Source organism: Balaenoptera physalus (genome assembly GCF_965194825.1).
Source record: "Balaenoptera physalus genome assembly, chromosome: 14".
In the NCBI taxonomy this organism is placed as follows: Eukaryota; Metazoa; Chordata; class Mammalia; order Artiodactyla; family Balaenopteridae; genus Balaenoptera; species Balaenoptera physalus.
In genome coordinates, this window is record NC_138893.1 from 51,224,176 (window position 1) to 51,239,947 (window position 15,772).

Here is a 15,772-nt window from a genome sequence, read left to right on the forward strand (position 1 = left end):
TTTCTGGTGTTCAGCAAAGTGATTCAGTTATATATATATTATATATATATAATATATTCTTTTTCAGATTCTTTTCCATTATAGGTTATTACAACATGTTGAATATAGTTCCCTGTGCTATACCAGGACCTCTGGTTTTTTAGCTGAGCACATGGCTGGCTGGCTGGCTGGGATAAAGACTGCATTTGTTAGCTTCCCTGCGTGTGGGCATGACCATGTGACTGCTTTCTAGCCTATGAGATGTAAGTGGGAGTCATGTGTAAAACTGTGGGAAGTTTGCTTTTGTTTTTATTTTTTTAAGCAACTTTATTGAGATATAATGCACACACCCTATGTAAATGGAATCATACAATATGTGGGTTTTTTGTGACTGGTTTCTCTCATTTAGCGTAATGTTTTCAAAGTTCATCCATGTCTCAGCATGGATCAGTACTTTGTTTCTTTTTATTGCTGAATATGTATCTAGCACATTTCATTTATCCATTCTTACCAGCAGGGTGTGAGGGTGGGAAGTTTGCTTTTGAAGGAAGAAGGTGTGCTCCTTCCTGGTGGTTGGATTGTGAACGTGACAATGGGGCTGGAACATCTGTCTGGACAATAAGTTAAGTGTGTGTTGAGATAGGTAGAGCAACAAGCTAGAAGGAGCCTGGGCCATTTGATGAGCACAACACTGGTCTTGAACCTATTGCTTCCAAGCTCCATTTATGTAAGAAAGAGGTCAAGCTCCAATCATTTGGCGTTTTCTATCTAGTCCTGAAGCATATAGGGTGTTGGGGGCAGGGAACACTGACGAAAATCAGAGAATATAGAGAAAGCCATTCAGGAAGGCAGAATAGCAGGGAGGTGGCAAAAGGAAGAGTTCAGGAAGAAAAATAAAAGAAAAAAAGAAGAGCATTACAAAGAGCTCAGCACAGCCTTGGAGCATCAGGAGCACATGGCTTTTTATAGGAGACACTGACAGCTTTGATTTTGTGGTGGGTTTTGATGAGTAAATGAAACTTACTGCAAAGGGCAGATAAATGCACTTTGAAAAGGTATCAACCTAATAATCTTGAAAATATAAATTTCATTTAAGTTTAAATTGTTTCTGTTACACTCTTTTTCCTTCTCTACAAATGTTGTTGAAAAAACATAGCAACATAATCACCATCCCTTAATGATTTCCGGTTTTCTTTTCTTTAGAGCCATTAGTTGGCAACTAATATTTCGTCTTGTGAAGAAACATTTTTCCAAAGGTAAGTGATTCCTTCAGCTTTATTTCAACTTCTTTTTCTTCTGTTAAATATATGTTCAATGTAGTAATTTTTATTTTTAAAAGCATAAAGACTATGATCCGTTTTTGTAAAATTATCTATCCCTCTATCTGCAAATTCATTCTTTTACAAATATTTAGTGAGCACCTAGTATGTGTTAAACATTATGTTAAGCATTGAGGACAAAGTAGTAAGAAGAAAAAAAAAGAAAAAGACCCAAAAAAATAAATAAATAAAAGCAAGACAGTAATCCTTGCCTTCATACGACTTACATTTTAGTGGTAAAAACAACCCCCCAAAAAAGGAACAAATAATTATATAGTTTGCCTTTAGATAATGATAAGTATTATGAAGAATAATCAAGTAAAGGAATAGATAATGGTAAGGGGTGGCAACCAGGGACTAGTTTAGGTGGGAAGGTCAGGGCTAGCCACTCTAAGGTGGTGGTATTTGAGTGTGGACTTAAGTGATGTAAAGGGAAAACATTTAAGATAAGAGCATGCAAACATTTAAGATAAGAGTGGTCCAGGCAGAAAGAATAGTAAGTATAAAGGCCCTGGGGTAGATATAAGCTTGGTATGTTTAAGAAATTAAAAGGATTTTGTGACCGTTGCTTACTGGCCCTTTTTGCTATTGTAAGAATTTTTTATTTTAAGTGTGGGAAATCACTGAAATGTTTTGAGTCAGAAAGTAATTTAGTTTATGTTTTTAAAACACTCTGGCTACTGTGTAGGGAATAAAACTAGTAGGGCAAAAAAAAAAAAATGGAAATGGAGAATATTTGAGGAGGCTTTTGTCATTGTCCAAACAAGAAATCTATGATGGGGCTGTTGTCACCATCCAAGCGAGTAAGATACGGTCACCTGGACTAAGATGACAGTGGTCAAGGTGAGAGAAATAGTCAGTTTCCAGACATACTTTCAGACATACTTTCAAAGCAGTCTGTATAACTTGATGATATGGGGAGTGAGATAAAGAGAGGGATTGTGGATGAGTCCTAGGTTTTGGTCTAAGAAATTGGATCAATCATGGTAATATTTGCCAATTTGGGGAAACTGAAAAGGGAAAGAACAGATTTTAAGAGTCATCACAATAAGATTGATTGTCACCAGTTGATTACAGTGTCCTAGCTGATGGGGTATGGGGGCAGTATCTTATTTTTATCCTCATATTTTTCTATGTTTTCATAACAAACATACTCATTTTTACATAAGCATATAAAGTTATTTTTTAAAAGAAGGATTTTTCAGTTACTCTTAAGAACTGGAAGCCAGATTGAAGGCAGTTTTTGTGATGTAACCAGGCCCACGTGGTGGAGGCATTTGGTGTTATGGAAAGCACCAAGCTTTGGAATCAGAAAGCTAATTTAATCTCCAGATTTTCTAACTATATGTTATATGAGCTGGGGAAATCATTTAAATTTTAGGGATCTTCATATATGTAAGTGGAATATAATGGTCTCAAGAAAGATTGAGGTGAAGTTCAAATGGGATTATGTGGGTAAAAGCATTTAATCATTCAATCATTCACTTACTCCACAAGTATTTAGTGGAACTTAATACATGCCAGGCCCCAGTCTAGTTGCTAGAGACACATCAGAAAATAAAAGAGATCAATTCTCTGCCCACAAGGTGCTTATAGCCTTATAGGGAGAGAAGACAATTAAATATACAATATGTCAGATGGTAAAAAGTGCTTTGAGGAAATATTAAATAGGGGAAGGTGAAAAGGGAGTGCTGGGGACACGGTTGGTTTCTCCTCATCCAATTGACCCATCACTGATTGGTGTCACTTGTGGACACAGTGTGTATCTGTAAGGCTCTGTCTGGCTCCAGGGACTGGAGTGGCGGTTAGTGGCCTTAGGAATGGGTACCTATTAGAAATCCTCATGGAGGTATGAGGTACGTAGCTGGAAGTACAGTTTTGGAGTTCAGAGAAGTAGAAGCAAGAAATATAAATTTGAGGGTCATCAGCTTATAGTGGGATTTGTCGATGAGACCATCTGGAATTAAGTGCTGATAAAGAGAAGAAATTCAAGAACAGACCCCAGCAGACTCCTACAGGGTCAGCGTTATAAGGAGGGATCAATAAGCTTCACCCCTCTTAAAACTCTCACCAAACACACACTCCTCTACCGTTTTTAATCTGGTTAGCATCTATTCATTCAGATCTCAGATCTCAGTTCATACATTACTTCCTTCATTTTAAAATTTATCCAGAACATTATACTGGGATTTAGTGGTGAACAGTAAGTAAGATAAGTTAGTCTTGCCCTTCACTGAGTTTATCTTCTACTGGAAGAGAAAGCCAGTAGACAATAAAGAAGCAAATAAATAAATAAGTACAGACTAAGTCAAATATTCTGATTGAAATAAACAGGAGATAAGACTGAGCATAACCAGGGGAGGCCTCTTTAGATGAGATATCAGGGGAAGGCCTCCATGTGTAGTTCACCATTGTGCTAATATCAGAAGTATAAGATGAGCTGGGAGAAGAACATTCCAGGCAAAGAATTGGAAGATCTTTCCTGAGGACTGACTTGCCTTACTCTCCACGCTCAGCCAGGTTCCTTTTGCCCTCCACTCTCCTAACCCTTAAAACCCAAGTAGCTCTCAGAGTCCTTGCTGACTTGAATTGAGCTGGACTCTTGATTCATTTATAGGTCCAGTCAACTAATAATTTATTAAGCAGGCTTAAATTACATTGAGACTGTACTGCAGAAGCTCAGAGTTACTGCTGGAGGATAGAAAGAAATTTTAAAACTAAGATTACTGAAGGTGTGGGTTGGGAAGTTTGATTCATTTGCCTAAACAAGGCTCTGCAGGGCTGGCTTCCCAAGATTTGAGTCAAGACCCTCGGAGGATGTCAGACAAGTGAACTTTCTGCTCCAGCTTTCCCTGACTTCCAAGAACCCCAGCTCTATCCAAGACTTAAGGTATTAGGGGGTGTATTCATTTCCTATTGTGGGTAAAAAATTACCACAAATGTAGTGGCTTAAAACAACCCCGATTTGTTATCTTACAGTTCTGGAGATCAGAAGTCTGAAATGGGTCTCATTGGACTAAAAGCAAGGGTTGACAGGGCTGCATTCTTTTCTGAAGGCTCCAGGGGAGAATGTGTTTCCTAGGCTTTTGTAGTTTTTAGAGACTGCTTGCATTCCTTGGCTCATGGCCCCTTCCTCCATCTTCAAAGCCAGCAATGGCCCACTGAGCCTTTCTCACATCTCATCACTCTGACTCTGACCCTCCTGCCTTCCTCTTTCTCTTATAAGGACACTTGTGATTACACTGGGCCCACCTGGATAATCCCTCCATCTCAAGATTAGCTCATTAGCAACCTTAATTCCATCTGCAAACTTCATTCTCTCTTGCCATGTAACATAACATATTCATGGGTTCCAGGGATTAGGATGTGGACACCTTTGGGGGCCATTATTATACCTACCACAGGAGGATACAGGACTCTCTGATCTGATTCAACTCCCACATATCCTCCAGCAAGCCCTCCCTGATCCCCCAAAACTAGGTTAGGTGACCCTGCTCGATGGCCCATGTGGTTGCATCCATCACTCTTCCCCTAGTGTTGTGCTTGTTCACTAGTCTGTATCTTTGAGGATAGTAGCTGCTTTTTTCACTCTTGGTTATCTGTCTCTTCACTGGAATGTAAGCACCACATGGTCAAAGATCTTTGTTGGTTTTATTCTATATCAAAAATAATGATACAAGTAAAGCCTTTAGATATATTCAATATATGTATTGAATGAATGAATTATATCTCCATCACCTAGCTTGGTCTCTAGCACAGAGTAGATAGATGCTTAATGCTGCTGCTACTAAATAATATTTATTAAGCCCTTACTATGTGCCAGGCACTGTGCAAAAGGCCTTATGTATATTATCTTGTTTGAGTCACACAACTCATGAGGAAGGAGCTGGTTTTTCTCCATCCTATATGGAGGGAAACTGAGGTTATAGAAGTTAATTATTTGGCCCAAGATCAAATGGCCTAAGAGGGAGTTGAACTTGTATTTAAAATTGTATATCTCTGCATATGCTAAGTGAAATAAGCCAGATAGAAAAAGACAAATACTGTATGATCTCCCTTATATGTGGAATCTAAAACAGCCATACTCATAGAAACAGAGTAGAATAGTAGTTGTCTGGGGCTGGGGAGTAGAGGAAATGAGATGTTGGGCAAAGGGTACAAACTTCAAGCTGTAAGACAAATAAGTTCTGGGAATCTAATGTACAGCATGGTAACTGTAGTTTACAGGACTTTATTATATACTTGAAAGTTGCTAAGAGAGTAGATTGTAAATGTTCTCATCACACACACACACACACACACACACACACACACACACACACACACACACACAAGTACATGAGGTGATGGAGGTGTTAATTAACCCTAACGTGGTAATCATTTTGCAATGCGTACATGTATTAAATCATCACATTGTATACCTCAAATGTACACAGTGTTATATGTAAATTACATCTCAATGAAGCTATAAAAAATTTTTTTTAAATATTATATCCCCCTGACACTCAAGTTCCTTCTACTTCTAGTTGCTTTGAGAGACATTGTATGCCCTCTGGCTTCAGGGCATATGCTCTGGTACTCTATGTGAAATTCCAGGGAAGGAGTGTCAACCTCAGCCCTGATGTACAGAGGGTATTCCTTGTTTACAACAACCCGAAGTTCATACAAGCAGGGAGGGTACATCCCTCTCCTAGAGAATGGGTGTCATCTGTTTAGCATGAGTGAGGTCACCATAAGAACTAAAGAGACATTTACCAGAGAAATGGGAATTCTTCTGCAGAGGAACAATTTGGGACTATCTCGGGACCACTAAGCCAAGCCTTCAATAATGACAGTAGATATTGTCCTGTTGACAAAAATTCAATTAATCATCAAGTTAAGAGGGGAAAAAGGGGGAATGTTATTCAAGCCAAACTGAAGATTGTAACCTGGGAAGCATATTCTTTTTTTTTTTTTTGAATTTTTGAATTTTATTTTATTTATTTATTTGTTATACAGCAGGTTCTTATTAGTTATCTATTTTATACATATTAGTGTATATATGTCAATCCCAATCTCCCAGTTCATCCCACCACCCACCACTTCCCCCCTTGGTGTCCATATGTTTGTTTTCTACATCTGTGTCTCCATTTCTGCCTTGCAAACTGGTTCATCTGTACCATTTTTCTATATTCCACATATATGCGTTAATATACAATATTTGTTTTTCTCTTTCTGACTTACTTCACTCTGTATGACAGTCTCTAGGTCCATCCACGTCTCTACAAATGACCCAATTTCGTTCCTTTTTATGGCTGAGCAATATTCCATTGTATATATGTACCACATCTTCTTTATTCATTCGTCTGTCAATGGGCATTTAGGTTACTTCCATGATCTGGCTATTGTACATAGTGCTGCAATGAACATTGGGGTGCATGTGTCTTTTTTTTTGTTTTGAAAACTCTCTCTTGGTTCTTTCCAACAAGATGGGCAATGATTTATTTGAAATCACCAAAAATAACATCTTACAGAAAGGGAACTATACATTACACAACCAAGTGTAGCTCTAAAATCTCAAACATTCAGGCAATGCTTTATTTAGATCACCAAAAATAAGGTTTTATAGAAAAGGAACTGTAACAAGCAAATGTATAGCTGCACATTTTCTTTTGCCATCAATATCAACTCCCTCTAAAATATTCTGGGACTACTTTTCGGTTTCCAAGCAAAACTAATGTTTTGTTGCTCAGCCTCATCACAAGAATGAAAACGGCTTGCAAAACGATTTTGTTTAATGCTAACAAATAACTAAAAAGTGTGGTTATTGCTAACACGTAACTCCGTCTACTGAAACAGCCCAACCTACACACACGTTCGTGAACATTTCACTGTGAACACAGCTGCTCTTTTCTGGCCGTCACAGGTGACATGTACCATGGCAAGGGTCACATGTTGGAGGCCGTTCAGGCACCTAGGAAGTAATCCTTAACAGAAATAACTACGGGAGGTAAGCAGCTCAAACAAGTGGGCCCGCCACAGCCACCCAAGACGGGTATCGCATTCACTGTGCCTGTAAGGAAGGCCCACCAACTCCCTAGTTCTTTACTGGGGACCGAGAGCGCAAAGCTAGATAGAGAAGCTGCTCTTCCAGAACCATCAAAACCTTAATAAATCACCCTGGGGTTCTTCGTGCTGTAGTACACCTCACAGGCAGCAACATAGGCAGACTCTGGGAAAAAGTCATCATGGTATTCTGCTAAAAACCTCAGAAAGAGATCAAAGTGCTTCAGTAAAGCCTTCAGATTCTTCTCAGAAAAGGACATCTTTCCAAGGATTTCTGGAAGTTTCACAAACAATTGCAGCAAGTGTTGCGCCCCATAAATGTAAGCGGGTGGAGGTGGCTGGTCACCTGGGGGTAACTGTCGGGTACAGGTTTCCAGGAGAGGACCTCATTTATTTCATTAGTTCCTCTGCCTTCAAAGCCAGCAAACACCGCACTCCCTTCCTTGCTAGGGGTCAGAGGAACAGGTGAGGATGATCTGCTATGAGCAGGTGTCTTCTTTTCCAGGTGCAGGAACAGCTCGGGCATGCTGGCAGACGTGTCCTGCTGCTGGCACTTGGGCTGAGGCGAGGCGCTGCTCTCAGACAGCCTGTCGCAATTGGCAGAGTGGCGTGTGGACCTCCTCAGAGACTGCAAAGCTTCCAGCTCGGCTTTGCACCTTTTGGGGGTGGCTGGTTCGCCTGTGGTTGGCTGACTTTCTGTGGACTGTGGTGTGGATGGATTCAACAAAGGTGGGCTTGGAGAGAACTCCTCCTGGTTCCGATTAGCGTTTGTGGTACTTTCCTTAATCGGAAGAAAAAATTTGGACGAAGTCACCTTTTTATACTGAACTTGTTCATGTGGATAGAGCAAAACCAATGGGAGAGTGTAATCATAGGTTATTCTTAATCCATCCACCATCTCCTTACAAAGGTCAACGTTCTTTTCTGCTGGGATATAATGCACATTCATGTTGGCGTGTGGCATAGCGTGATGGTGATGAGGCCTCTCATTGGCTGAAGAGGCTGTATTGATAGCAAAATGCTTCACGTACGATTCCAAAATAGTTATGATGTTGGTCTGGCATGGAAGTTTCACTAACCGTTTCCTCCTGTTGATACAGTAACAATCGTCCTCAAGCTTCTTCTTCAGAACTTCAGGGATTTCTATAGCTATTGTTCTTTCTTCCATTTCCTTTTTTGCATGCTGCTCTGGTTCTTCCTTCACTTCAGTCTTTTCTTCAATATCACTTTCTTCACTTATTTCTTCACCCTTTTCTTCACTACTGTCATCAGAGGAACTGCTTATTAAGTTTTCAACACTTTCATCTTTTTCTTCAGCAGGGAGGCTTTTTAAGACAGAGTCCACACCAGGCAACCTGCAGCGCTTCCTCTTTCTTCCTGTGCTTCTCAGGCGAGCTACAGCTTTTCTTGCCAACTTACACTGTAATCTCCAATTTTCATTGGTGTCACGAAGGACATGATCTTCAGCTGCCCATCTATCCCAGCTTCTGTTCCACCCATTCAAATGGATCAGATATTCTGGGATCTTTCTGCCTTTTTCGTCTTTACCAACAATAACATCGACAGTCTTGGCATCGTCCAGCACTCGTGCCTTGGTGGGGTCAGGCTCGAAGCACAACACTTTCTCCCCTGAGTGGAATTTAAATTTCACGCCCTCTCTGGTGCTCATTTGCTCATCGTGGTGGAGGGCGAGGCTCCGGGGTGGGCGGAGCATGTGCCGCATGTGTGTTTTTGAATTATGGTTTTCTCAGGGCATATGCCCAGTAGTGGGATTGCTGGGTTGTATGGTAGTTCTATTTTTAGTTATTTAAGGAACCTCCATACTGTTCTCCATAGTGGCTGTATCAATTTACATTCCCACCAACAGTACAAGAGGGTTCCCTTTTCTCCACACCCTCTCCAGCATTTGTTGTTTGTAGATTTTCTGATGATGCCCATTCCGGGAAGCATATTCTTAGAAAGCTCTGAGAACCGTTCCACCTGTTAGGAGTCTAAGGCACAGTCACATACGTTTTCGAGACAAAGGATTGTACATCAAAATGGCATATTGATATTTTACATAAAGTTCACCAAGGATACATGGTCCACGTAAGCACGTAGAAAGCGAGCAGCAAGTCACCACGACCCCCTACAGAGCTGGGAAAGAACAATATTCTTTTAAGAAGTTACATTGCTAAGAAAAACATTGATCTTTACTGTAGAGCAGGCCCATCTTTGAGGAGCTCTGGTTAATGTGTAATGTGGATGCACACTGCACATGAGGGAGGGAGGGAGGAGGTCCAAACAAACACAAAGAGAGAATTTTATGTTTAATTTTTTCTTGTCCTGCCTTAAAATATAAATTTTATTTCATCAGTCCTAGATCAAGGGCTTAATGTGTAACAGCATTAGTGATGTCCTTTCAGCTTTCTCTCTTGATGCCTGCCCTCACCACCTGGGGTGTCAGGATCTCATCAGAAAATTATGGGATTTTAGCAGTGGGTGCAAAATCCTGTGGTTTTTACTCTGTGGTACTGCTGATTTGGTACTGATCTTGGGCCAACTCTCTAGACCATCTGTGGGCCAGACTGGCCTGGCTATAGTTTGTTCACCCAATATAACCAAGAGTTGATAGCTGTCTTTACTGACAGGTGAGAAAAGCATAGGATTTCCTTGGAAAAGTTTGCTGAAGTGCAGGAGGATGCAAGAGGAAAAGTCAATATTGGGGCTATTCATTCATTCAACAAATGTGCACCCATGCCAGGCTGTGTGCTAGAGGCTGACGATCATCCTGGGGGGCGGGAACAATGCATCAGCAGGGCTGCCCTCTATCCTAACACCTGACACCTAGCACAGTGGATAAGTGCATAACAGGCAAAGTCATAAGATTGCAGATGCAAAGACTGATGGTAACAGCAATTGCAAGGGGACATGAGGAAGACCCAGGGTTTGGAGCTGAGTTAAGCTACCTGGGGAAAGAACATAAGCAAAAGCAGGAAAGCAGGTGATGAGGGCATGCTCAGAAGACAGTAGACACTGCAGCGGGGCTGCACTGGGGTGAGGTCACAATTGGACCTGGTAGGAGTGACTTGAAAACCAGGCAGAAGCATTTGGATTTTACACTCTAGTGCATGAAATTCCACTGAAACTTTGTTTTAAAAAAAAAAAAAACTTTATTGAAGTATAATTTACATACCATAAAATTCATCCATTTTAAGTGTGCAATTCAATGATTTCTAGTAAATTTACCAAGTTATGCAACCGTCACCATCACCCAGTTTTAGAACATGTTCATCACTCCAACAAGATCCCTCATGCCCATTTACAGTGAATCTCCTTCCCCACTCCCAGCCCTACTAAGTCACTATTTTACTTTCTGTCTCTGTAAGTTTACTTTTGCAGGACATTTCATATAAATGCAATCATACAATAAGAGGGTTTTCTGTGTTGGCTCCTTTCAGTTAGCATGGCGTTTTTGAAGTCCATCCATGTTGTAGCATGTATTAGTATTTTATTCCTTTTTATTGCTGAATAATGTTCAATTGTATGGATATACCACATTTTATTTATCCATCAGTTGGTGGACACTTGGGTAGTTTCCACTTTTGGCTACTACAAATAATGCCACTATGAATATTCTTGTGTACAAGTCTTTGTTCTCTTGGGTAGGTACCCAGGAGTGGAATTGTTGTGTTGTATGGTAAATTTATAGTTAACTTTTGGGTGGCTGTACTTAATTATTTTTATTTATTTTTTAAAAGCACCTTTATTGACATATAATTTGTATACCATAAAATTCATCTGCTTCCCGCTTACAATTCAATGAATTTTAGTGTATTTACAGAGTTGTACAGTCACCACAATCTAATTTTAGAACACTTCTATCACCCTAAGAAGAAATCTTGTGCCCATTTGTAGTCACTCTGCATTTTCACTCCTAGCCCTAGCCAACCTCTAGTTTACTTTCTGTCTCTATATGTTTGTGTTTTCTAAACATCTCCTATGAATTGGATCATATAATATGTGATCTTTTGTGTCTTCTTTCACTGAGCATAATATTTTTAAGATTCATCCATCTTGTACAATGTATCAGTACTTCTCTCCTTTCCATTGTCAAATGATATTCCATTGCATGGATATGCCGTATTTTGTTTATCCATTCATTAGTTAATGGATATGTAGATTGTTTCTACTTTTCTATTGTGGATAATACTGCTATGAACATTTACATACTAGTTTTTGTGTGGATATGTGTTTTCATTTCTCTTGGGTAGATACCTAGGAAATTGCTGGATTGTATAGTAAGTATATATTTAAACTTCTAAGAAACTGCAAAACTGTTTTCCAAAGTGGCTGCACCATTTATATTCCCATCGGCAATATATGAGGGTTCTAGTTTCTCCCTATTCTCGACAACACTTGTTATTGTGTCTTTTTGATTATAGCCATTCTAGTGGATGTGATGTGATATCTCATTGTGGTTTTAAGTTGCATTTCCTTAATAACCAATAGTGTTGAACATCTTTAATGTGCTCATTAGTCATTCATATATCTACTTTAGTTGAATAAAATGTCTATTCAAATCTTTTCCCCACTTTTAAATTGGGTTATTTGTTTTATTACTGGGTTGTAAGAGTTCTTGATTTATTCTGGATATATTGTCAGATACATGATTGACAACTGTTTTCTCCCAACCTGGGGCTCACCTTTTCATTTTCTCAATGGTATCTGTTCAAAGATTTTTGAGGAGAAAAGGGACAAAACAGAGCTGTGCTTCGGAAAGATAGGATGTAGAATGGATCAAAAGGACAGAGTGTTCTATTTTAATACCCTTTCCTATATTGTAATATAGGGAACAAGGACAGGCCAAGCTTCTCAAGATTCTCCGGGAATCAAAGGGTTATAAGCAGCTATTTATTGAAGCCTGTTTACAGTCCAGTTAATCAGTAAACCAGAATCAGTGAAACTACCCAATCTGAAGAAGTGCAAAAACCTTTCAAAAGGTTTTCATGGATTAGGAGAGGCAGAGAAATGGGGGAGGGGAGATGAGTGCCTATTCCAGAGCTACATAAATAACTTCTGGCTTTGGAGGGACAGTTCTGAACTTTCTTCCCAGGCACTGTCACACTGGTGTTTACTGGTGGGAAACTAGGAAAAGCTGGTTCTTGGCCCTTGGATTTTGACTGGTTACTGGGAGAAGCGGGGCCCATTTTAGTGAGTCTCTGAAAAAGCCCAGCAAGATGTCAGACCTGGTCTCAATTTTCCTCCAGCTCCTTCTCTTCAAGTTGGTTGCCCCGGTAACCTTTCGCCACCACCGCTATGATGACCTCGTGCGGACGCTGTACAAGGTGCACAATGAATGCCCCCATGTCACGCGGGTTTACAGCATTGGGCGCAGTGTGAAGGGGAGACACCTCTACGTGCTGGAATTCAGCGACTACCCTGGAATCCACGAGCCCTGTAAGCCCTGAGCATGTGTCTTAAAGTGTGTGTGGGCAGGACCTTTCCCTTACAAATCCAGTAATTGGGGTGGTTTCTGGGGAGGTCCCTGGACCCCTCCACGCATAAAGTATCACCACTTCCTCATCCTGGGCTAAGTATTTCCTTGCTTAGCCTACAAACTGGCCCTGCCTCTGGGGAGCTGCAACCCCATTTCAGGCTCCAGTCTGCTCCTCCTTTTTGGGTTCTGTTTGCTCAAGACCTTAATGGTAAAAGGTGAGTCTTCTTCCCTGCTCCCTTCCCATCCCCCCGCCTTCCCTCCCATTACCCTTCTTTCCTCCTTGCTGTTACTATTCTGCCTTTCCGTATCCAATGCCTCTGGAGAAACAATTAGCCCTTCTAGTTCTGCCAGAGTTTAGGGATAGCTCTTAGGGGAATGACGGTGTACTCAGAGTATGGGATCCTGGAGAGAGTTTGAGGTTTGGGGTATTCATCTTATTCATTGCATTATTTGTTGTTAGTTTGTTTCTATTATAAAAGCCATCCATGTTTGGATTAAAGTAGAAGTTAGATAAGGAAAAAACCTCACCCATAATCCCACCACTCACAGATGGCCATCATTAACATATTGATGTATCTCCTTCCAGACTTTCTTCTATGCATGTTTAAGCCACCTCCCCTTACATACACGTCATTTTTTTAATAAAAATGGAATCATACTATATCTGCTTTTCTCATTTCATAGTCTTTGATGAGTAGCATGTCTGTAAATGTAGATCTACATTATCATTTTTGGCTGCATAATATTCCATGGTTGCAAATTTGTATTTAACAGTTCATTTATTGATGGACATTTAAGTTGTTTCTACTTTACTGCTTTACTTACAGCAATTGTGACATTCAAGTACGTCAGTTCCTCCTTCAAACTGTCAACCTCAAGTCTCTTTTCCTCTCCACTTCCTCACCTTTCCCCCAGCCCAAATTCCATCACAGCCTGCCTAAATGATTGCACCAGGCTCCTGACCGTTCTCCTAACACCTAACGGCCACCACTCTCTAAACCTTTCATTTAAGACACAGATGCTAGATGCCCAAATACTGATATAATCCCCTCCCTCCCTTGCTTAAAAACCTTCAGTGGCAACCTCACACCCAGTGGATTCTGTCCATGACAGCTTCAAACTCTTAAGTGGCCAGTTCGGGGGAGGGGGGAGAGGGGGATGGGAGGCTGGCTCAAGGAAGGCTACGTGATTAGGTGACGATAAGGGCCTTGCTTTGAAAATGCACTTGCAGAGCAAACACCCTGCTTTTACTCAGGTCGTGTGTTCATTGTGGAAGCTTGTGGGTGCTAATGGACGTTGTAGGCTTAGCCCCTCACTCCACCCCTTTCTTGGTGCCCTGTCTACTTTCTAGCATTCAATGCCTTTCTTGAAGCTTTTCATACTATTGTACCTCACTGATCCCTCTTTTCTCTGATGCCCTATCAACGGTACATCCATTCGTTCCTTAATTATTCCACAAGCATTCCTGATGATCTACTCAATGTAAGCACTTTGGTAGACTCTGAATATAGCACAGAGAATAAAACAAAGACTCTGCCCTCAGGGCCTTAATTCTAGCGAGGTAAGACTGGCAATAAATAGGTAACTAAATAAATATATATTATACCAGATGAAAATAAGTGCTATTGAGAAAAAGAAACCAGGAAGGAGAGATAGGGAGTTGTGGACAATTGTGGGTTGAGTGGGGGAGGGGATGTTGCCTTTTAGGAAAAGCTTCTCCTTCGAGGTGATTTTTGAGTATGTGATTGAGGTGCCATACTGATACTGGGAAGGAAAACACTGCACAGGGGGAAGAGCCGGAGCATGCTTGGCATGTGTGAGGAACAGCGTGGAGGCCGCTGTGGTTCCAGGAGAGTGAACCACAGGAAAGCAAGGTCAGAGCAGAGCTGTTGGGGGTACCGGGCAGGAGGAGATCATGTGGGGCCTTACAGGCCTCTGCAAAAATTTTGGCTTTTGCTCTGAGTGAAGTGAGAAGCCGTTGGAGGGTTTTAAGCAGAGGAGTGACATGATCTGACTAAAAATTTTAAAAGATCACTCAGAACAAGGGTCAGCAAACTAGAGCCTTGAGGGCCAGCTACCTGTTTTTTTGTTGTTTGTTTTTTTTTTTATTTTTTCACACACACACACTGTATTTTATTTTTACAAGAGATAAATAGACTGACACCAAGCATTGTAAATGGATGACCACAACAAAAGCAACAATGATTGCAATTACCAAACACGAAACACACTCATACTATGTCATAATATTGACATTCAGTCCAGTAATCCTCCATTGTAACAGCTCCTTTACTTTGCAGTGAAAATTGATTTGTATATTCTTTGCCTCTGAGTCCTTGTGGGATTTTTTTTTTTAATTCAAACAGAAAGTCACAAAAATTATAATCATCCTCATCAGTTCACTCAGTCCCATGTAATTAATTTTTTTTTTCATCTTGATCTTTTGTTAGCACTTTTATGAGTTCATCAGTTTTTCATTAAAGTTCTGAAAACGATTTTTCATTCAGTTCAGCAGTACAGTCAGTTACCAGAAACCTGTACTTGTCAGAGTCTTTTCCATGAATTTCTTGAAGATGAAACCCTTTTATAGGAACATATTTGCAAAAGCATCAGAGTACACCCAGAACTGTCTGTAAATGACAAAAGACTTAGGAATGACCATGGTTAAAGATTTGATGAAAGTTCGTAATAATGCAATTGACAAGGAAATTTAGTTATTTCTGAGATATACATTTTAAAGTAAAATTTAGAATTATGACTTATAACATTATACCAAAACATATAAGATTTTTAGAAATTTCATGTAATGTCTGAAACATTTATATTAACATATTTCCATACAAATAACCCAATGAAACTTTAGTATTAATTGTTTTGTTTGTTTGTTTTTTTATACTGCAGGTTCTTATTAGTCATCAGTTTTATACACATCAGTGTATACATGTCAATC

General features: G+C 40.2%; 2 protein-coding genes and 1 pseudogene across 11 annotated transcripts in view; 1 reads left to right on the forward strand and 2 right to left on the reverse strand.

Moving 5' to 3' along the window:
- The window catches only part of ABCC2 (ATP binding cassette subfamily C member 2), a 291,675-nt gene that overhangs the window by 29,734 nt on the left and 246,169 nt on the right, over positions 1-15,772 (reverse strand). The window lies entirely within an intron of this gene.
- CPN1 (carboxypeptidase N subunit 1) overlaps positions 1-15,772 on the forward strand; it is a 60,726-nt gene that overhangs the window by 5,800 nt on the left and 39,154 nt on the right. For 2 of the 9 annotated variants that reach the window (XM_082425290.1, XM_082425292.1), the window contains exons 2-3: positions 1,183-1,235; positions 12,593-12,782. Coding sequence is in view for 4 of the 9 variants with exons in the window: in XM_082425286.1 (XP_082281412.1) it covers positions 12,563-12,782 (220 nt within the window). In the remaining 5 variants the exon portion in view is untranslated. Of the gene's footprint in view, positions 1-67; positions 1,236-8,015; positions 8,073-10,081; positions 12,783-12,807; positions 13,038-15,772 lie in introns of those variants that run through there. The other 7 variants (XM_082425291.1, XM_082425294.1, XM_082425289.1 and 4 more) reach the window with 7 other exon arrangements.
- LOC309642986 (MSL complex subunit 3 pseudogene) lies at positions 1,158-9,926 on the reverse strand (annotated as a pseudogene). The gene has a single exon. The product of its transcript is annotated as an MSL complex subunit 3 pseudogene (transcript).